Below are 22,556 nucleotides of genomic sequence, written 5' to 3' on the forward strand. Positions count from 1 at the left end.
TGCGGGCCTGAAAGCCCCGCTGTAAATCCTACCCCGTGGAGCTTCCGCTCTCCGGCCAGCCTGGCATATAGCATGAGGCTAAATCAGCTCACACCCCCTGCCACTCCTGGTAATTGTGCAGATTTGCTTACAGGAATGTTTTTTCACTCCGATAGTTAGATCCTATTAAAGTCACCTAGCAACCATCTATAAAAAGTATATCTCCTACTGATATCCACACAAAGGGGATGCAGCACCCTCAAGTTTGATCTCTGTCTCAGCATTGGCTGTTCCTGAGCGGGTCAATGTGCCCATCGTCTGGCTGCATTAGTCCCTCAGCGGGGGCTCATGTAGTGTATTGACCACCAGCATTATGATATCATCTCAGTCAGCCTTCATCAGTGTAACTGCTGTCTTGCCTGTGTGTTTGACATGTGCTAAACAGGTCTGTTTGTCATGTTCCTGCAGAACTCAAGCATGAGATCCTGGTCTGGAGGCAAACAGCTCAGCGTATTAACCCCGCCAGCCGAGAGGAGACAGCTGTGAAATGTCTTCTGATGCAAAAAGTGCTCAACTTGGAAAATCTGCTGCGCAAGATGATGAAAACATTCCAAAGGTTAAACCAAAAACCCTGTAAACTGATACAACTGCCATTCTTAAGGTTGATCCTTTCTTGCAGTGACAAAGTTTTTTAGTTTTTAATAGGCTGTTTACTTTTGCAAAAGCAACCAGTATTCATTTCCTTTTTCAGTTTTATGCATTTGATAAAGATATCATATGTACAGTTAGATTTGTAAATGAGATAATGAATGCTGCTCTTACAGTTTATTTCTCTGAAAGGGAGGGTTAATCTATAATAATTCATATAACAAGTTTAATTGCTTTTGGGGCCACTGCACAAAGTCATGAGACAGTGAGAAATACCAACAATAACAACAATATCAACAATAACAGAGGAAATGTTTTCCCATGATTCTTTTCTGCTCATCAGCCTTCATGGAAATTGAATTAATGTCAGTTTTCATTGTTGTATACAACAGACAAATTTCTCAAGAGGATAAAAACTGGGAGCAAAACATTCAAGAACTGCAAAAGAAGGTAAGCTTCTTCACCTCAGACATATTCCTCATTCATGAGCACGGTGCGCTGATGATATCTCAGTAATGAGTTTCGCAGAGTCTTTGAAATTTCACTTAAGACAAATTTGTATGATTCAAATGACCTTTTTAAAAATCAGAAAGAAAATATCTAAAGATTTTGCTTCCACAGCACAGAATTACTGACAAGGTTCTCTTGGTGAAGTGTGTATCTGTCCTCGTTGTGGTGATCTTCACGTTCTTTCTCAACTCCTTTATTCCAAGTATTCATCTTGATCTTGGTAAGTACTGCACAACTTAATTGGAGCTCTTCCAAGTAAGTTCAAGGAATTCTTTGAAATACCCCATACGAGAATTTTTGATTTAGCTAATTTCTCTCTGGTGGGAGATTTAATTTATATTAGATTTTCATCAAATCTTTCAACGTCAATGTACAGCCACTTTTGCAGAGGGAGGGTCAAATTTATCCAAAATTATTCAGCAGGTTTAGATGTTAAAAATATATATATATTTTTTATTGGCACAGATATGCAATTGGCCTACAAACATAAGAGGTTGGAACATGTTTTAAGTTTGTCTCTGAAGCTTTGCAGTCATGTCTAGCTCCACCACACCCCCTCTAACATCCGAACGTGGACTTCTGCCTACTTCTGATTGTTTGGCAAAATGGAGTAGTATAATCTTCCTCTGTGGACTTATTTTTGTGTCCATTTTGACGTGAGACTTGGTTGAAAATAAAATAAGTCTCCTTAGGCCAGAGTGAGACTTAAAAAAGCTTCAATGATAACGATGGTATTGGAAGTATAGTAAGTCTACAGAAGTTACTACAACAACGATGAAGCTGAACAAGTGCAGCATCCACTTTGGTCATAGTATTACTGCTATATTTGGCTTCTATCAGTGAATGTGTCGTGCTATATAACCTTGCAAGTGCAGACGTTTGTGTTTTATAACAAAAACAGGGACGAGGAGATTATATTATACATTAGTCATACAAGCACCTTTTTGGCTGGATATGTAATGTCCCACTATTGCGCCATTTGTGAAGGCCCCACTGGGCCTTCATTACCAATGAAACAAAGCTGCTCTTTCCGTCTTAATGATCTAGATGAGTGCAAATAAAACTCTGTCCAGTATATAACATCTATGCACATGTTTTACGTCATTCAACATAATTCATCTGCTGACAGCTCAATATTGATTTAAGAGTTCAGTTTCGGTTTTGAATGAAATGTACAGTACTTGTTTCATTGTGTTTTTGTGACGTACATACAGTTTAAGAACATTCTTTGACTGGATTTGCTTGTATGCTCTAGTTTGTCCTGTTCAAAACAAACACAGCAGGGATTCAATCAATTGATGAGAGATCACTAATTTTTATTTCAGGTCTTCAAACGTCACATAAAAGGAAAGGAATAGCCATTAGTTTCATGCTGGCTTTTCCATTCATGACACATTTCAATTGTTTGTCAGTATCCAATAATAAACCATTAAAAAGTTTCTAGGGTTGTTGTGCTGAAGGACGCTGGCAGGTCATAAATTCCACTCTGTATGAATATGATTCTTCATCCGCTGCAAACATGGCAACATTGCTGTGTTGCTAACATGTCAGCATGTGGTTCAGATGGAGGGTTATATCTTGTCTGTCTGACACTGTCTGCAGTGTCTCTCATGTGCGCTCAGAAAATGACCTAAACAGCATCTCATTAGTTTAGATGGCTGTCTACATGCACCTCCCCGTGAGTTTATTCCGTCACCAGCCGTGCTCAGTTAATTACAGGCAACGCTCAGGTTACTTCTCTGTGACATTTTATTAAATGGGAATGACCCCACGGCAACATGTTTTCTGTCCCACCGGAGGGAATGGCGCCTTTTCAAACACAACGCTCATTAATGTATGCAGGTCAGAGTCAGGGTTGACTGCAGCTGCAAGCCAAGTGTATTCATCCATCGCAGTTTAAGAATTGAGCCTCATTAAAATTTCATTAACTTCACATGGTATGATTTAATTGCAATTTGATTATTGCCTCGTCATTTGTTCCATCTACTGTGTCTGTGGCATGGGGAGTTACAAGTGTAGTTAAAATGAAACCATTTTGATCCCCTTGAGGAAATCAGGAAAGTGTAGACGTGAAAGTCATTGAAAAAAAGGCTCCAATGTAAGATGAGAAATTTAGTCTGACTTTTTGAAATTTTGACTATAAGTCTCTCCATAGAAATAGTTTTGTAAACCAATGGGGAAGAGAAACATCAGTCACTTTGGCTTTTTGGCTTGCACTCAGTTACTTTGTTCTGTTTGTTATAATGCATTTTTTGCAGCACATTTTGTACCAGACGCCACTGTATCGTGAGGTAGATAAATCCATCATAAACTGCCCAGACTTGCCTGAAAGCCGGTTTTAATTGGAGAACTCCTCGGGTTTGTTGTCTGCTGTTTGCTCCTGGTTCCTCACAGGAGGCATATTAAGGAGATTTATGACTATAGTGAGGAAATCCAAAGTGTCTTTCATGTCACTCTACAAATGTTTAATATTAGATTACTTGTAAGAGGAAGTTCAAACTGAGAAGTTTACTTTTAATGATTCATTAATCATTGAGTGTATTTAGTTAAGTTTGACTTCAGTTATACTTCATCTGTCAGACAGAAGCATCACAGAGTTCCAACAGTGTGGTGGAAGTGAAAGTTTTTTTATTGTTGTTGTTTGTTTTTAAATCCCATGTTGACCTTCTTGCTGCAGCACCTCAGCTTGTTCGAACTCTCCTCTAAACCGATGAGAAATCTTATCAGACGCTGCAGTAGGGCTTCATATCTCACCCCATAGAAAAGTGTTAATGAATTCTGACTCCACCATCGTATAAGCAGAACTACAGTCGGTAGCTTGTTGTGGTTTCTCCTGGGGTTTTAACATAGGCACAACACTTTCTGAGTTGTCTGTGAAGCCAACAGTGTTTGCATCCTTGCATGCATGTGGCCGTCTTCCAAGGCCACAGATCATGGATGCAATCAAAATGATTTCAATTAATGTTGGAGGAGTTTCTCTTATTCCCTCATGACATCTTAGCTCAAAAGCAGTATATATATATATATATTAAATATCACATGGCTATGATAAGGACATTGTTCTCAGATTGCAAGTTGCAATTGAAAGCTTTTAAATGTGAGACAAGGACATTTTATAGTCTTGAGTAACTTGTAGAGATTATCCCTCATTGTCTCAGCATATTCTGACTTGTTGTTTTAGTGACTAAAGCGTCCGTCTTACTGTTGTTGGCTTAGTTTCCAGACAGAAGAGGCAGCTGGTATTGGATGCCTGCCCAGCAGCAAATGGCAGACAGACGCAGTAAGCAACTAGTTCATGAATGTGACATTTAGCTGCCATCAGGAGGTAATAGTGACCAAAACAGGGTTAGCATTTCAGGTAGATGGTCATAGAAATGTCCTAAAATGAATGTTAATGCTGCTCTAGGTATACTCGATGCATTATTGGCAACTATTTATAGTTAGCCACAAAAGCCTAAAGAGGTGATACATCAAATACTGTATTTGTGTTGTGTTTGCAGTTTTTTTCTTGTTTTTGTCATTGTAAATGTCTTTTATGAAAAAACAAACTAACTAACTGATTATCTAAAAGATATAAGAAAAAAACAAAACCCAAACAAACAAAATAAGAAAAAAGACAAAAAAACAAAACTGTGATGTTGAAACATCTAGAATCAACTTCTGATTAACAAAATCAAGCTACCTACTCCAAGCACAGCAGCACATGTAAAACATTAAAATCTCAACTGAATTACCTTTGTGACCTTAGTCAGAGATTATTTTTATTACTCTCTCTGTCACTCAGGACATTTAGATGACGTTACTAAAATTCTAATTGTTGTGTTTTCTGACACAAATTGGACTTTGAAAACACAAATATGTAAGTCTAACTGAAATCGTACTCAAATAGATTTTTGAACTAATAAACCCAGATTGCACTTAGTAGCTGAACTGCTCCTTTATGTATACATTCAATCATACTCAAACTGATCTAGGTGCTCTGCCAACTCATTCTCATCAGAAACCATGTCAAACATACATTTGTCCAAGTTTCCAAATCATTGTAGTTTTATAATCCTTGGTTTTAGATTTTGACGTTGAAGCATATCCCTTTCACTCACCCCTTTTGTGATGGATGTTAAAATGGAGATTAATTCATTAAGATTAAGTGAAGGTCTTCCAGTGCAGCTGTCAAACATTTAGAAAGTTTAAATGTAACAGAGAGAGGTGTGGTAGAAATCCCTAGAGATCGCCATAAATGGTTTGGGGTTTTGTTTTTGTAGCTTGGAAACAATTTAGATGATGATGTCAGTCTGTCTGTCAATTCAGTCTTCAAGCTAAATAGAGAGGTGTTAAGAGTAATTTCTGCAGCCATGTCTCAGTTAAGTAAATATTGCTTTACTCATACTCTCATTGCATTCTTGTCAGGGCTCCAAGCTTGTCCATTTTATCTGGCAGTGATCTCACACTTCCCATGATGATTAAGGGAAGAAATTGTTTCGTCCTCTCCATTTTGTTCCTTCTCTGAAGCCACAGCATCTCCTTTTCAGACAGTCTGGTTTTGGGGTTTTATTCCAGGCATTACTTGGACTTTGGAAAGCTAAATAAGTCGTCTGGCCAAGTCGAGCTCATGGAATGGCCAAGTCGAGCTCATGAAATAACTGTGCATGTGAACATAATGACCATGTCTCCCTCATTTCCCATCATCCAGCAGTTTACAATCATCAGACATTAGACAATTTTCTTTTTTATCACTCCTTCCAGAGTAGATGCAGTATTTGAAAATCAAACTGTCTGTAAAAAATGACAAATTTGAGTCCAGGTAAACATACAGTGAACCTATTATATAACAGTGACTTTTCAGTCCTGATCTTTTTATCAGTCTCTGTGTTTCCAATCCTTCCTGTGTGGCTCACTTTTTCATGTTCTTCTGTTTTTCTCTCCAAGTGGTTGCACATTTTCCTTCTCGCTCAAAAACACTAAATTTTAAATATCTACAGGCCTGTGCCAACTTTTGTCCTCCAGACCTGAACAGAACAGAACTCGTAGAATTACATTTTTGTGCTGATAAATATTACTTGAAGACAAACACTCAATTATGTGATTCTGGCAAGTAACACTTCACGCTATAATATGTTTATTGGTGGAAACATTAAATGTTCTGTCTGTCAGAGTATTTTTCAATCATGCTTCTGGATGTTGTAACAAGGACCAATGGACCAGTAGAAGTAGTTATGCCATTTGATCAAGGCCTCTGGTCGCTTTCTTTAGGTGAATATTGATATATTTCATTGGATGAGTCATATGAAATTCTTCGAGTATTATAAATATGTGGAAATCTGCTTCTCTGTTGGAAGTGTTTTTCAGTCATAAAGGGAGATGTCAGATGATTCTTGTTCTCTCTCTCTCAGGTTGGATTGCTATCCTGGGTGCACTTTGGCTTTTGGTTCTGGCTGACATCCAGGATTTTGAGATCATCCTGCATCGGGTGGAGTGGGCCACGCTACTGTTTTTCGCTGGCCTCTTTGTTTTGATGGAGGTATTTGACATACAGACCTTTTTTCTGGTGTTTTAGAGAAAGACTGTTTCTAATTTTTTTTCATAAGACTTTGGACTGAAAACAAAACCGAACAGAGCAAAAAGTGATACCAAAAAACAACTTTTAAATAGAGCCTCCACTTAAGGTATGTAGATTCAGATCTGGGATAAATTTGTGAGCTCTCCTCTGACAAGGTAAAGAAAAAATGACTGAGGATTACATTTATTGACAGTACAATGGGCAGTGACAGAAATTCAGTTTGGTAATTACCTTTATTTTTTACTCATGAGCTGTCAGCACGATGAGGACTTTGTTCTTTCCTTCCTCTGAGTCTGATGTATAAAGAATCCCCACCATCATGTGAACATCACTTTTTTTGTTTGTTTTTTTCTAACTTCTCAGTTTCAGGTACGATAGCAAGAATATATTTGTCTTTGTCTATTTATTAAACAGAGAACCAAGATGCTTTTCTTCTCTCAGTTCTCACCTTTGAGAATTTCTCTCCTGATTTTTTTATTTTATTTTATTGATCTTCTCCTTTTCATTTTTCAGGCTTTAGCCCAGCTGCAGCTTATCGACTTTATCGGAGAGCAGACAGCGCTGCTTATAAAAGTGAGTTTTCCCTCTGATTCCCAGGCACAGCCATCCTCCCTCAGGTCTCCATGCAGCTGACATAATTGATAATTGAGCACAGGTGACATGATATCGCATTTCATGCATATTGATCCTTTGGGCTCTGCACAACTCTGAATTCTATTATTTTGTTTACATCTGATTCCTGCCAGTGGCTGAGGGGGTCTCAGGTAATTGTCACCTATATTCTTGCCTCTCTGCAAGCAAGCTGTCTCTTAGTGGAGAATTGCACCAGTAATAGGTACGTCAGCTTTTGTTTAGACAGCGGTCCTGTATGAGACTAATAATCACACATGACAGGTGGCATGCTATTCTGGATTCACGACTTACTCTGTGTCCTCAAACAATAGACAACATGCTGAGAAAGAGTAGATGGCCTTCCTTTCTTGACAGGTGAAAGGGGGCGATGCTGTTTTCTTTAACCTGCACGTGAATGGTATAGATCAAGAGGGTTCAAACGACATCATACTTGATGTCACAAGTGGAGAACTGGCGGGGCTCTAAAGATAAAACCAAGACCCACCACCTGTGGTCTTGTCATCAAACAGCTTCATCCTCTCAACGTCATGAGAGGTTCATTGTCAAAGACTGATCGAAATGAGTGTGTTTGATTTAAATCAGTGACCAGCTGAGGCATAGCTTGTATATTTGAGTGTCAATACAAATAATAGTTATTTGTCGCTTTGACTGTCTCCCCTCTCAGGCGGTGCCAGAAGACCAGCGCCTGGCTATAGCCATTATCTTAGTGATGTGGGTGTCAGCTCTGGCTTCCTCTCTCATTGACAACATTCCCTTCACTGCCACCATGGTAAGAGGTGTCAGCATAATTTAAAACTCAGGTTTACTGTGGAAACAGAAATTTACTATTATATGAGGTAGAAAAGAATTAGCACCAATAACCACCAATAAAGATAATCAATATCAAGGGGTTTAATCATCATTGAGGCAACTTCTGACTTTTAAACACAATCTCTAAAGGCTGTTAAGGGAAGAAAGTTTGAGATGGTGTTTACCTTTCTTAAAAAAAGAAAGAAAAACTGTTTCTGGCACCAGACATTGAACATGGTCAGTACTGACCGAAATTACAGAATAATCCCAACTGGCTCAACTCAAGCTAATTCCTAACAACATCTCTCAATTTTTTCCCTGCTTTATGGCCTGGGTGACTAGCTTTGTTTGTGCTTTTGAAGTTTAATTTTTTTGGTTAACGGCCACAACTCCAGTGGAAGAATGAATCAAATTAAGTATCAGCCAGTTCTGGCATGAAATACCACACACAACATTTTTTTTACAACATTAAACATGACCATTCTCTATTTTTTCACTTTACATTTTTCAACACAGTAAAAGGTTGAAAATTTAGCAGACACTTTAATCCTAAACAGCTTACAAGGGAGGAACACACTGCGGGAACAATGTGGGGTTTAATAATTGAACCAGCAACCTATTGATTAAAGCATGAGCAATATCTCCTGGGGTACAGACTAAATATTCACAGTAACAGAAGTCTGGAGGCACATTTACATGTCTCTATATATCATCGCTGACGAGTTTGATGTCTTTACCATTTGTTGAGGAACCAAAGCCCAGCAAGTGTTATCAGTCTGTAAATGTTAAATTGGGATTAAAATATGTATTAGTATTAGTTTTGACAAAATACTGTTTGGCCATAAAAACTGTGGAGGATACACCTCTGTCATTATGTAGCTATTTAAGCTGTGTGGACAGACATATCTCACATTAATTTTTACGAATGTCTGATCAGCCTCACCATTTATGTTGTCTGCCTGTTTTGCTGAAAATGAATGGATTGTGTTGAGATCAATGTTTCAGAGGAATGTCAGTGTTCTCAATTAAAATGACAGTGAGAAAAGGAAAAAGTGTAATCCCTCTGGCAGAGTGAGATGCTGCTGACTAGAATTAAACCATCAGACTTCTGACTGGAAAGCCCCCCTCCCACATCAGCATGTCCGTGGACTTTGAAAATGCCCCTTTGTCCGATAGTTTTTCCATATTTTCAGGCCCGGGCAACCATCGTTCCACCTGAAAAGAAGAAAACTTCAAAGCATGTCAGCTTTCAATTCAGTGCACAGCTGATAAGAAAGCATGCTTGTCCTGATTGTCACAATAGAGTGACGCCGAAAAAAAGATTTGGTTTACCCATTCAGACCAGAATTTGTGTTCTGAACGTTAATGTATGAATCAATCATTCCAGGAACTCTTTCCTTTCCTTTTAAAAATCTCTGCAAAAACAGTGTTGAATGAACTCTTCAGAATTTGAGCACAAATGATTCCAAATCAATATGTAAGCTAAGCATTTTGGATTATTTTTCCTATCAAGAGAGTTAATACACTAAAAACAGTGAGTATTTTTAGGTGGCTTTCAATCTAAATGTGATACTTGCAGATTCCAGTTCTCATCAACCTGAGTCAGGATGCAGATGTGAACCTGCCAGTTAAACCTCTCATCTTTGCTTTGGCCATGGGAGCCTGTCTTGGTGGTAAGTGCTGATTCTTGGCCACTCTACACATCCTGACTGACACTAGGGACTTCACAGTTAATCCTTGTCTGAGAGGTGTGGCTATTGATGGCCTCTGGCAGAGAAAGACATCATATGTCACAAGTGACAGCTAGAATTTCAACAGCTGAGTTGCTCCTTGGGGAGGCCAGGCAGGGTTTTTTTGAGAGGTTTCAAGGACCTCAAAGCATGCTGTATTCAGGTTCTGCTACGCCCCCATGGCTGGCCCTTCAGCAGAGCGTGGCTTTGTTTGGGTGGGAAGGCCACAAATGGGTTAGAGCTGTCAAAGACTTTCACTTTAATCAGCTGTACTGTGACAGTCCTTTATCGATCAGCAGAATGATGTCACTGCTGCCCAACTCTATCGCCACTCTGACACTTTTGAGATGTGAGCAGTAACACACTGGATAGCCATGCTGACTGTCAGAAGGTTACAGAAGATGGAAGAGTATTCTGGTTTATTGTGCTTTGCAACTTTCTCATATTACTATAACATCAAATATAGTGTAAAGACCTTTTCACAGGCTATTATTAGTTATGGATTCATTGTTCAGAATAGAACTCTCCACCATCCTAATCAGTTCATGAAATGTAAATTTAGTTTCTTAAATGGTAAATGGACTGCACTTACGTTGCACTTTTCTAGTCTAATCTTAGTCTATACAATGTTACAGGCTACAAAGTGCTTATTTTTCTCTATCACACATATTCACTCACTGATGGAGATACTGGAGGAAACATGGGGTTCAGTGTCTTTCCCAAGGCCACTTGGACACGGGGTCCAGTGAAGCTGGGAGTTAAACCTTCCGATTGGCAGGCGACTGCTCTTCCTGCTGAGCTACAGCCACCCCTGTAAAAATATGATTAAATAGAAATGTGTTACACAAAATGTTTAGTTAATAAGAAGAAAAGAGAGCAGCTACAAGAAAATAAATCATTCTAGCTAAATTCTAGAAAAAAAGCTAAAAGCTTAAATCTCTTTTTTTTCTTCATATTTTTCAGGAAATGGAACACTGATAGGAGCATCTGCCAATGTTGTGTGTGCAGGAATCGCTGAGCAACATGGTTATGGCTTTTCCTTTGTGGAATTCTTCAAGTAAGCCCGCTCTCTCCTTTTGCAACATGACTTATTGACATTTCAAGCTGTCCAGAGGTAGAGAAATTTAATTAACACCATATTAGAAAAATGACATTATTTTTATTTTTAGTCTGTTTGCAGGGTAATGTCAGACCTGGCCTTTGTTGGGAATGCTTTAGCATAAACTATTCTGCCTGAAGGGGAACCTATACATGAAGAAGTTGTCATAAGTTGGGTTACAAAAATGCCAAGAATGTGTATATATACATATGTGTATATATATATATATATATATATATATATATATATATATATATATATATATATATATATATATATATATATAATAATTTCCAATGCATGGCAACATGTTGGTGTAACAGAAATCTGTCAAAATTTAGCTTCTCAAAACCAGACTAAACACACCCAGATAATGCAGTTGGAGATGGATTCATTCCTACATGTACATGCTCAACTAGACCAAAGTTTAATTTGTTTGCATCTTTTTGTAAAAAACAATAAAGCTAAGTGAATATTAATACAGCTGAATTTTTAACAGAGCTGCTCCAATCACATATTTTTCCCTTTTTGTCACTTTTGTCAGATGACTAAATGTGTTAGAAATTGTGACTGAAAATAAGCGCATTAAGGCTATGCGTCAACTCTTGGTCACTTAAAGGGGAACTCTGGTATTTTTAAACCTATACCTTATTTCTGGCATGAAATACGTTCATCTACTCACCGAGAGCAGTTTGGTGAAAGTCGGCTTCCTTTGTAAGATATTTAGATTCCTCGAGATCCATATAATGGAGTGAACGGGGGCATAGACGATGCAGCCTCTTAATAAGGCATTATCAGTCTTTATTTCACCAATACTTTAAGATGAATGAATGAATGAGCGAACACATACAATTGCAATGTTAGTTCATAGCTGCAATGTTGTTGTTTTTGGCGGTTATCGGGGGGCTTATAGAGGGCTTTCCACACACTTGTCTACTGGGATGACATCATCGACGCCCACCGCTGCAGCACAGCTCATTCACTCCGGTAAACTGTCGTCCACGTAGTCAAAATCTGATAAATATCCTGCCATGTTGCATAAAACTATCAGTAGCAAACTACGTGTGAAGTTAGCCGACTGTCACAGAGCACAGAGTAAATAAGCTGTGCTGCAGCAGCGTACGTTGATGATGTCATCTCAGTAGACGAGTGTGTAGAAAGCCCTCTATAAGCTCCCCAATAGCTGCCAATAACAACAGCACAGCAGGTATGAGCTAACAGAGCAATAATACGCATTCATTCGTCTTAAAGTAGTGGTGAAATAAAGATGGCTAATCCCTTATTAAGAGGCTGTATTGTCAATGCCCTGTTCTCTTCCGTTATATGGATATACGCGGATCTCGAGTAATCTAAATATCTTCCGAAGGTGAGTAGATAAACGTATTTCATGCCAGAAATAAGGTCTAGGTTTAAAAATACTGGAGTTACCCTTTAAAGCATTTTCAAACCGTAGCTCTGCTCTAATAAAATTCAGATTTTTGTACCTGCAGCTGACAAAATCCCTATTCATGTAACTTCAAGACAACATCTGTGCAGTGAATTCAGCCATACTTATATGTGAGATTATCTTATTATAAAGAGGAAGTTGGAGGCAGCAGAATGTCTTGCACATTCAGTCACACAATCCACAGTGTAGTTGAGTTAGACATACATCAGTTAATAACTTGATTTCACTCTCATGCCCCCTGGGACAAGGATGGTGGTCAAATTCAATGGGCATGTTAAGCTGTAACCTTTGTTTGACTCAAATGTTCATGTAACCGTTCTTTGTGTTTATCTATTCTGGGGAGTTATTCTGTTTGTGTTGATGACAAGAAATATTTACTGAAACATCTACTGCAGCAAGTTCGGAGAGAGTCAAACTTTTGCAGTGTTAGTTCACGTCTACAGATAAACCAGTCAGTTATACTATATCATAAAAAAGCATGAACAGCCAGTGACCGATTAAACTGATGCAGAGTGACACCCTTGCAGAGAACTTGATTCAGAACCTGCTGGTGGTTTACAATAAAAAGAAAAATGTAGAGAAATGTCATTATATCTCATGCTGAATGGAAAATAGGCTGCCTCCCCAGTTTCCACCTGCTCACGGATAATTTCCACTCTACTGACATAGAAGCCAGACATAATTTGCAATTTTCTTGTTGGAAAAATGGGAAGTGGTCAGTGACGTTGAAAGGATGACTGATACCTAATATGCAGTCATTTGGACATAGTATGTAATGTTGAAAAGAGCCAGAGCAAAACCGTGTAGTTTGGGGCCAGGCTTTGTCACAGGTTTGGATCAATATTGACCTGCAAGTGGAGTTTACATGCACATCAAAGATCAGAAAACATTTTCATGGAACAGAGTTTTGTTGCTTGATCACTGCAGCTGTAATAACACCAAACTAACACGATAATGCTGTATCTATGACAGTATCTGCTTAATATTGTCTGAAAGAAGTGGGACCTTTTGACAAGTAGTAAGATTGTGAATGTGAGAGGAACACATTCAATCTTAATTTTCTGATTCCTGCTTTTGAAGTGCCCAACAATTAAATCATTTTTGGGAAATGTCTAAACTCACAATTAGTTGTAATATGTTGACAAATTTGTACCTTCAAAAAAAAAAGACATGGGCATGGCTATCTGCATGGGATCTCATTGAGATTGATAGAAACAGTTACAGCCTGTCAGCTCTACTTCCCCCTCGCTGTAACTATGTTTATAGTCGGTGGATTGAAGCATTGCTCTTGGCTGAAGCACTGCCTGTAATTGGCTGCCTGTAGCAAAGGTCACAGCTGTTCAGAGAGACAGGTAAGGGGGAGAGAAGTTTGTCTGCGACTCCAGACAGCTGGGACTAACTAGTGCTGTATCAGGAGGTTGAACTGAGGGGCCAGATGAGCCCAGAGGGACATGATGGGCCATCACAAAGGGAAAAGAGTGGCTCTGAATAGCTCAGCAGTTATTTGGTATGACCCCTGTTGCTCATCATACTCCTCTCTTGAGACCATTAACCCAGGGAGCATGGTGAAAGCATCTACTCCACATGCACTATACAGTCCAGATTGGTAGAGTAAAGTATACTCTACTTTTCATGGTAAATATTCGTTGTTACAGGATTGCATCATTTAAACACAATGGTCCCTCTCCTGGTCCCCCTCATGGACTTTTCAGTCATGAAGCAGAATTAATGATGGCGATTTAAAGTGAGGCCATAAAACAACATCATACTACCATCTCCATGCTTGACTAAAGATGTTTGTTTGCAAGGACAGATTTTCAGGAGAGTGTACAGACAATTTAGCCTGTAGCTTTTTTCCCACAGTTGGTGCTCACTTTTGTTTCACAGTAGAATATCTTTTACTGGAAAAGTACTCTCCTGACTATGAGGAAAAAGCTACTGGGGAACATCTGTCCAGAGTGCACAAGTGGCAGGACAAGATGCAGAAATTAGGAAATTGCTGTTTTGCTGAAATTGCCACAGTAAGAATTGTGCATGAAGCTCTTTTTGTTAACATTAAAACCTGCACGTGACTGAACAAATTCTTGACAGCAAGGAGACAGCAAAAAACAGTTCACCAGAAAGGAGAATGAAGCAGTAACTGTCACCACCATGTACACTCTACGCTCATTTGCACACAGGCAGTAAATGTTCCAGAGAATTTGCAGCGACGTTCGCACATTTTCTCACCCTAATCCATATTCTGGAGATCCTACGATGGGGCTGGGTGTAATATCTGTTCAAGAGAGTCAAAGTGCTGTGAACATGGGCGCTCTTCCATGCCACCCCTCCAGAACATTTCCTGAACATTTTCCTGAACACAAGGGCTCCGGTGCTTGTGCAAAAAAACAACGTCCCATTTGATGGTATTATGCATTTGGCTCACATCAATTATAAGAGGATACATCCATCCATCCATTTTCTATAAATGCTTAGTCCAATTCAGGTTTGCAGGGGGGCTGGAGCCTATCCCAGCAGGTCGCCAGTCCATCACATGGCCATGCAGAGACAAAGGAGAACCCTTTTACTGACAGGCCACGGTGATAATCACCATACCACTGTGCAGCCCAATTCTAACAGGACCTTTTTATTCCAAACAGAACATATTCCCTTAAATTTTGATGGTTGTTGTCTCGGAGGCAGATTAAGTCTGATTTTTCTGAAAAAAAGAAAAAAAACTTCTGAATCATGTCCTCCGACCCACTGCAATTGTGTGGTGGTCTTAACAGGCACCCTGCCCTCTGTTAGGATTCTTGTAGTTTTTAGGCTACAAGCTTTGTTGTGGTGGAGAATCAGACACCAGCCTTGGATGACCATTGTGAGGGCCGAGAAAACATCAAAATAATTCCAATAAATCTGAATAATAGAAATTTTAGGGCAACATTGCTTCAAAGCAATTCAGCTTTACACCAAAAAAAAAAGAAGGAAAATACGAACTCAAGGTACCAAGTACTGAATAAAATTAAGCACCTCCATAATTTGAAAACCAAATGGACTAGAAACAGCAATGAACAACATTTTACCCTTGTGACTTCTTAAGATGTAGCATGTTTAGATCTCTTAATGCTGTTTATACACCAAAAGCAGAATGTTTAAAAGGGTTATTGGCACACCTGCAGAAACAAGCCAATGAAATCCTTACCTTCTGCCAGTCGTAGTGTGTTTACCTTCAGTGTTCTGAAGCCTACAACACATAACTGGAGTTGCCCACTCTTGCAGCCCTGAGTGTAGCACCTTCTTTAAAAATTTGTTGTTGTGCTCCTAATAATGCCAGTTGGGAGACAACTGCCTGCACACATCGCAGAATAACTTGAGGTAGGAGTTAATGTTGATTCAATGCTCTACCACTTTTCTCAAAAACTACGGCTTCATTATACAACTTGGTCATTCCACCGTGCTCAACAAATGAGTTTGAACAATTTGAACTTTTTCAAAGAAACGGGGCCATTGTTCAGTTCTCAGCACATTATGCTTTTTCTTTTTGTTGCATTACGTGGCAAATATATTATTTCTATTCATTCTTAAACTTACATTAATATGCACGAAAACTGACATGCAGCATAATCAGTGACAACACAAACAATTTTTTGGAGGTACTAGAGATTCTTTTTCTGTACTACTTCACAGGCTTAATAGGGAACATTTTGTAATTTAATGTCATAATCATCAAATAGAGCAGAAAAAACTTTTTCCAAATGGAGCAGTGCTGCTGTGTTCCTGTATGTCTTACAGTCAAAGAAGCGCATCCCTTGGGTTTATCTAAAGAGAGGCTTTGAGATTGCATCAGGACTTTCAAAGAGCTCCCATCAAATGCAATTAAGTCATTGTGTGAGAGCGCAAGGTAGAGGGGGGGGAACTTTTAGACAAGGTGAACCTTGTTACTTTCTGTGCAGTACTATGGTAACTCTCATCTGTTCTCTGTCCCTTCATGCTGTGCCTATGATGGGGAAATGGGTATTGCTCTGCAGCAAAGGATTCACTTGTGTAGAGGTGACCTCTGCTTGTCTATGATAACAGTTCAGATTTTTCTATCCATCTATCTTAACTGGACATTCATTTGGCATTTATATGATTACAGTGGTCTCATGTTAATGGTCCATTTTAAGCTTTTGACCTTGTGAAACCATTTTTTCCATATTTACATGTAGCAAGAATGTTAAAAATATATATAGCACTGGTTCAGCAGTATAGAGAGAATTGTATTCTGCTGCAGATCAATAAATACACCAATGACTCGCCATCAGCAGAGCGCAATATTGCATTTCTATCCAGTTTTATTACATTGATTGCACAAACTAGCTCTGCACTGAGACAGAAACAAAGCTGTTGCTTTCCATCCATGTAGTCAGTGTGGCTCATTAGCACTTGAGTGTTTTTTATTGCTGGAATATGCTGCTTGAGCCTCAGTTGTGTAATGCACAATATAAAGTTGTCACAAAACCGTCAAGTATGTATTTAACTGTGCTTTTAGAGAAGTCAGTTGGACACATAAAACATCACCTGGTGACACCAACCTATGAATTAAATGTCACTTAGGTTGTCATCTTAGATTAAAAAAAATCGTGGTAGCTAACAAGAAAGAACAAGCTACTTTTGTAGCAGGAAAGGAAAAGGTTTTAGGAGCTGCAGCAGGTATTTGAATAAAAGATTGCCACTGACGATTACCCGAGAGGAAGATCACATCACATCACATATGTCACTGTTTGTTTGCAGTCATTATTTAATTTAGAAGGAGACGCTAATTAGAATGAGGAGAGTTGCAGAGATGATGAATTTAGTGGTTATATAGTAAAGGATCACGGAAAAGGAGACCATGAGATACAACAATTAAGATTACCATTTGAGTTGAACGTCTCATGTGAAGTATAACACTCAACAAGTTGTCTGCTCCATTATTCTTAATAACTTTAAAAAGAAGCTGCTTTTGTTTTGACTAAAATCACTGGTTGCCTCCGCAGACTTGACAGCAATTGTTCAACTCAGACATTTGTTAGAAAATAGCTGTTCATTTCCACATATAGCTCAGACATTGGAGCGTGTTCTCTTTTTTTTAAATTTCTGCTTTAAACATCTTAAAATGTGATCTGGCTACACAGCAAGGTGCCCACAGGGCTTAATTGCAAGTGTTAAAGCAACACTAGAGAAGTCTGTGATCCTTAAAACTATTCGCTCTTGGTTTGTTTTGAAGTACATAAACTTTTGTTATGCACATTACCGGCGCTGAAACTGCTCTAGAACACCTTACAACACTCTTTTATGGACTTCTATGGACTTCTATGTAGCTTCTTCAACATGACAACAAATTCTGGTGTATGGCTAAACGTTTGCACGGCTCACACAGAAATGTGTTTTTATGACAGCGGTGTTACATCCCACAACTGTGGGGGGAACCAAAGAGCAAAAAAACTGCCACATTCTCCAGTGTTACTTTAGCGTTTTATGCCTTTTGCACACAGCCAGTATGTTACTACAGTTGTTTCTGGATTTACTATAAATGTGAAAATATGAAGTAAATTGCAACATTTCCTATGATGTGTAAACAAAAGGGTAATCTCTCTAACCCTCTGTTTAGATTTAAATGCACCAGCATGTTGAAACCATTTTAATTGTGCTGAGTGCTTCTCTAGCCTCATTAATCTTCATGTCAAGTAGTAATTCAACATTTCCACGTGTAATAAATAAAAATAAAATAAAATAAAGAAAAAATTACAATTGTACGCAGAATAAACAGAATAAACAAATAGTTGTAGCCATCAGGACTAGTAAAATGCCAGACCTTTAGTGCCATCTGACAACATTATTCCAGTTTTTTATTTTCTCCTATTAATCTTTTTTTAAACACTTCGCTGCTATATATTTTTGGGAAAAAGTATTAAAATCTCAACATTTTAGCAATGTATATGTTTGAATATGATTAAATGCTTAACTTAAGTTTAAATGCTTTGTGAAACAATTTAAATATTTCAGTCACCAATGTGGACATGGTCAAACATTCAGCAGTTTTATTTCTACAGTCTAAACTATGCTAATAACTTAAACTCACTTAAACTAACTTAAATTCAAATAAAACATCTAACAATATTTTGTTAGACATAGAGGGAAAACAGTTTTAACAAATCAATAAACATTATTTTCTACATTCCCCAGACTTGCCCTTTGACGACAACGTGGCCCACTATAGTACCGGCACCATTTTAACCTTCTTAACCTGAAATAGCTTTCGCTGAACAGGTTTGCTTTGATTAATGCTTCCTTAGTGGAGTTTTCTCTTATTTGTATGCTTTTGAGAACAATGGCGTGTTGTGGTGAGGAAGTGTTGCTGTCATTCAAAAAGGTAAAGTTAAATTAAAGAGGTGAAAACTGGAACGAGAAAGTCTCTAGACTCTTTGCTGTTTAAATACCAAACAAAAATGGTCACCTTGGACCTTAAGACAGAGTGAAAAAAATTAAATAAAATAACACACTCTTCCACACAATATTTGATCTGCTAATAAAAAACAAATTCAGCATAAGATATGTTTAAGCTGATAGGTAGCCAATGACTAACCAAACAGCCCATCCTTTCCCCCTATCGTAAGCATGCCTCGTCATTATATAATTGAGCTTTCACTTGATTAGGATTGATTGATTAGGATTGGCAGTCATGATTTTGTATTTAATCTCAATAAATTAAACCCTTCTATGAAAGCTAACGTTTTGCAGTTATTTTCTGTTTTTTTGCTTCTTACTTAGCCTGTTGAGTCAATAATTGAATCAGTCTCACATTTCACGCAGCACCACTACAGGCAGCATCTGATCTTTTTACACGATTCCCTTAATTTTTCAGTAACATCACAGTTTTGATTGATCATTTGCTAATTTTGACCGAAATTGGTCACCATACACATATTCTATAAGCGTACACATATTGTGGATGCTCCTTTTGTCCTCCAAGCCTGATCTGTGTCAGACTGGAGGCAAACAGATCCCTGGCCCTTAGAGCTGCCATGTGTTCATATAGGACATGGTAGAGATCCAAATGAGAAACCATCTGCAGTCCTTGAGTCATCTAAGGGGACAATTTAGATTGAGAATCCCAGTTCAGGAATGAAAACTGCCATGACTCTTTCTAAAGAAGATAACTGCATTTCAGTCATCACACTGAGAAAAGGGTCACAGACAATACAACCATGTCTTGGTTTCTCACAAGAAACTTCAGTCTGTCTCGATTGACAGGAGCTTTGGAGTAGTTGAAGACTTTTTTGGGAAGTTTTTTGACAAACTTAATGCGATTTTTTAGGGCAAATTAAATTTGCACATCGAATCAGACGTGTCTTGGAACAGCAGGGCAGTTTATAGAAGGTTTACATGTTTGAACCTGCAGGCGTCTTTCCAGAAAGATACTGAACTTGTACCATCGTTGAAGGGAGCAGTGCATCCCTGACCTCTCTGTAAAGGAGGTCTAACACACACCCACACACACACACACACAACACCAATAAGCCTGATTAATAAAGGGAAGCAGTATTGTAGTAAAATGAGATAGTTGTGAATGAAAGCTATAGGGCCACATGACAGTGTGAAAGAGCCACTTCTTCTGACTTTTAGTCATGGACTAGCTACTTCAGGCACTGTTGAAATAATGTGTTTGAGGCTTGATAACTTTTCTGAAAATCTTGTCATTCTTTATCATGTCACCACTCAATGATGACCGAACATGGCCTAACTGGAAGATAATAAAGCATCTCTATGATTATGCTATAAATATTGAATGTCAACATGCTAAATCGGTTGTTACCTCTAAAGTGACAACATGCACTGTATTATCATGCAGCAATGATTAAACTTTGACTTGCTTTTTACTTTTGATGTTTGCTATAATGGTGAGGAATACAAAATATAAAATGAATTATATTAATAGAAAGAATTGTTGGCTTTTTAAGAGCTGTTGCCAGGAGAAAGTGTCTTCTCTCGAAAGGGCATAACACACAAGGCCGACAATCGGCCCTTGGCCACATCTGAAGAATCGGTGACCATCTGTCTCCTGCATTTTTTAATTGTGCACCCCGTCGTCATTGTTGAACTTTGTCAACGTCGTTTGTCAGCTGATTTAACATGCTGAATCGTCCTTGTGGCTGTCGGTGAGAGACCTCACTGTGCCTGGCTGTTCAACATAACAACTGAGAGCAACAAAATGGGGTGTGGGACAACAAAAGAAGCTAACTCTTTATCATAACGCTGGTACTCATACTGTATTTCCAAGTTTTAAGTTGTAATGAACTGTCTCTTACCAATAGAACCTAAGTCTTTTCAGTTTGACCCCACAGTTGTAGAGCTAGTACTGACTGAAGTTGGATGTTACTACAGCTGTAAAAAAAAAAAAAAACTTCCATTATCAGGAAGTGTGGGAACATTACATTACAGAAGATTACAAATGACTGTTAAAATTGGATCACTTCTTGAGATGTTTCTTTCTTTTTAATGGAGCAGGCTGGTCACATATGATTATAGCTTGACAAGGCCTTTTTATAGGACTGTGGCCCCTGTCTCTGTATTCAAGAATCAGAGGGCAAACGAATAGTTACCAAAGTATGCCTGTCTCTGAAATTAGATATGTGGCAATATGCTCCCTTTCAGCTTGTTAGTTCTGGATACTGGAATCAGTATTAGGTCAGTATTAGAATTGGACAGCTTTACTGCTCTTTACACTTTTTTCCCCTTAAACAATTGAGATGCACGCTATCCCTTGCAGTTATTCTCTGTTATTACCAACTTTTTCTCTTGAGTCTGTTTCAAAACCTGGGACACGAACTGTGGAGCACGTTATCATGCTGCTTTGGTATGATTTTAAAAATAAATTCTTTTTTGTATAGCAGCCTTTTTCCAGGATTACCATTTTCTCTCATGAACTCACTTTCGGTCACTTCTCATGTGACTTTAACATTGTTTATCATAAGCTGATTAATTTATGTCCTGGTGCATATTACATGCCAGAATTACTTCCTGTCATTTGGATGAACTGAAACAGCTTGTTGATTTTTCCTCAAACAGTCCATTCATTAATTTTTCTATGGTGCAGCTAATCAACCATTTTCTTTCTTCTCACAGGTTAGGGTTCCCCATGATGATAATGACATGTATGATTGCCATGTGCTACCTGCTGGCCACCCATATCGGACTGGGATGGAACATGTAAACCACACTTGCTGTCAGGAGCCAAAGAAATCATGCGTGTGTGCGTCTTCATGTGTGTGCATGTGTTCACTCCTCTAAGAGGTTCAGCTCACTGTGTAACCTGACTGACCGATCAGATTACAAGCAATACATGGAACACTGTAGCCATATGTCTTTTTTAAGCATGGGGAGTTGTCATTGCATGCAGTGTGAATCATCAGGGACAAGATTTACAGGAGCTTTGACCAAAATTTTAAATCTAAAAAATGGTTCTTTACTGGACAAAGTGATTCATCTTCATAATGGTATACATGGTGCTATGGCCTTAGTGGGTATAACTGGTTTAAGTGATTTCAGCTATGGTCTCTGATGTCATTCTTTTGGATACCCATATGGCCTCTTAACAAAAGGCAGTAAATCATTACGTCAGGCTCATATATTACAATGATTTGCTTTCAGACACATCTAGAGGACTTATCATGATTTGTCTAAGACAAACATTTCATCTGGAATTTACCGAACCTGTGCTGATATTTGAAAGAAATCACAAAATCCAGTGAAAGGGATTTTATAACAGCGTTTGTCTTTATTTCTTTGTTGGATTCTCAAATCTCAAAAACCAGAAAAAACAAAACAGCATCAGTTTATTTGAAAACGATTCAGGAAAACTTTTGCAGTTTTCACAGCATTGCACACACTGATTTTGTCAAGTCCAGTTAATCATACTTAATGCAGTGTTGTAGGAAGTACTTAGGCAACAGCAATGGGCAGCGTTTTCTTACCTTGTCAAGCTAAAACTTTTTTCTGTATTTATTGTACAGCCTGGCAACCCAAACATCGTCTGTGTTCAATTTATTAAACTCTCACATGAATAAAAAAGATCATCATGACTCTGGATTTTATTTTACTCAGTGCTTTTTGTGTCACTATTATTCATGAAATTTCATGTCACATTCTCCTAAATGCGTTTAT

General features: G+C 38.4%; 1 protein-coding gene across 1 annotated transcript in view; it reads left to right on the forward strand.

Moving 5' to 3' along the window:
- The window catches only part of oca2 (oculocutaneous albinism II), a 46,672-nt gene extending 24,369 nt beyond the window's left edge, over positions 1–22,303 (forward strand). Inside the window, exons 15-23 of the mRNA XM_072390092.1 lie at positions 448–595; positions 1,020–1,077; positions 1,249–1,357; positions 6,528–6,655; positions 7,208–7,267; positions 7,992–8,096; positions 9,696–9,789; positions 10,810–10,903; positions 21,519–22,303. Coding sequence (XP_072246193.1) covers positions 448–595; positions 1,020–1,077; positions 1,249–1,357; positions 6,528–6,655; positions 7,208–7,267; positions 7,992–8,096; positions 9,696–9,789; positions 10,810–10,903; positions 21,519–21,606 — 884 coding nt within the window. The 3' untranslated portion in view covers positions 21,607–22,303. The remainder of the gene's footprint in view (positions 1–447; positions 596–1,019; positions 1,078–1,248; positions 1,358–6,527; positions 6,656–7,207; positions 7,268–7,991; positions 8,097–9,695; positions 9,790–10,809; positions 10,904–21,518) is intronic.
- The last annotated feature ends 253 nt before the right edge of the window (positions 22,304–22,556 follow it).

The sequence above is a fragment of the Leuresthes tenuis genome, unplaced genomic scaffold (genome assembly GCF_036924035.1).
Source record: "Leuresthes tenuis unplaced genomic scaffold, fLeuTen1.0.hap1 SCAF_7, whole genome shotgun sequence".
In the NCBI taxonomy this organism is placed as follows: Eukaryota; Metazoa; Chordata; class Actinopteri; order Atheriniformes; family Atherinopsidae; genus Leuresthes; species Leuresthes tenuis.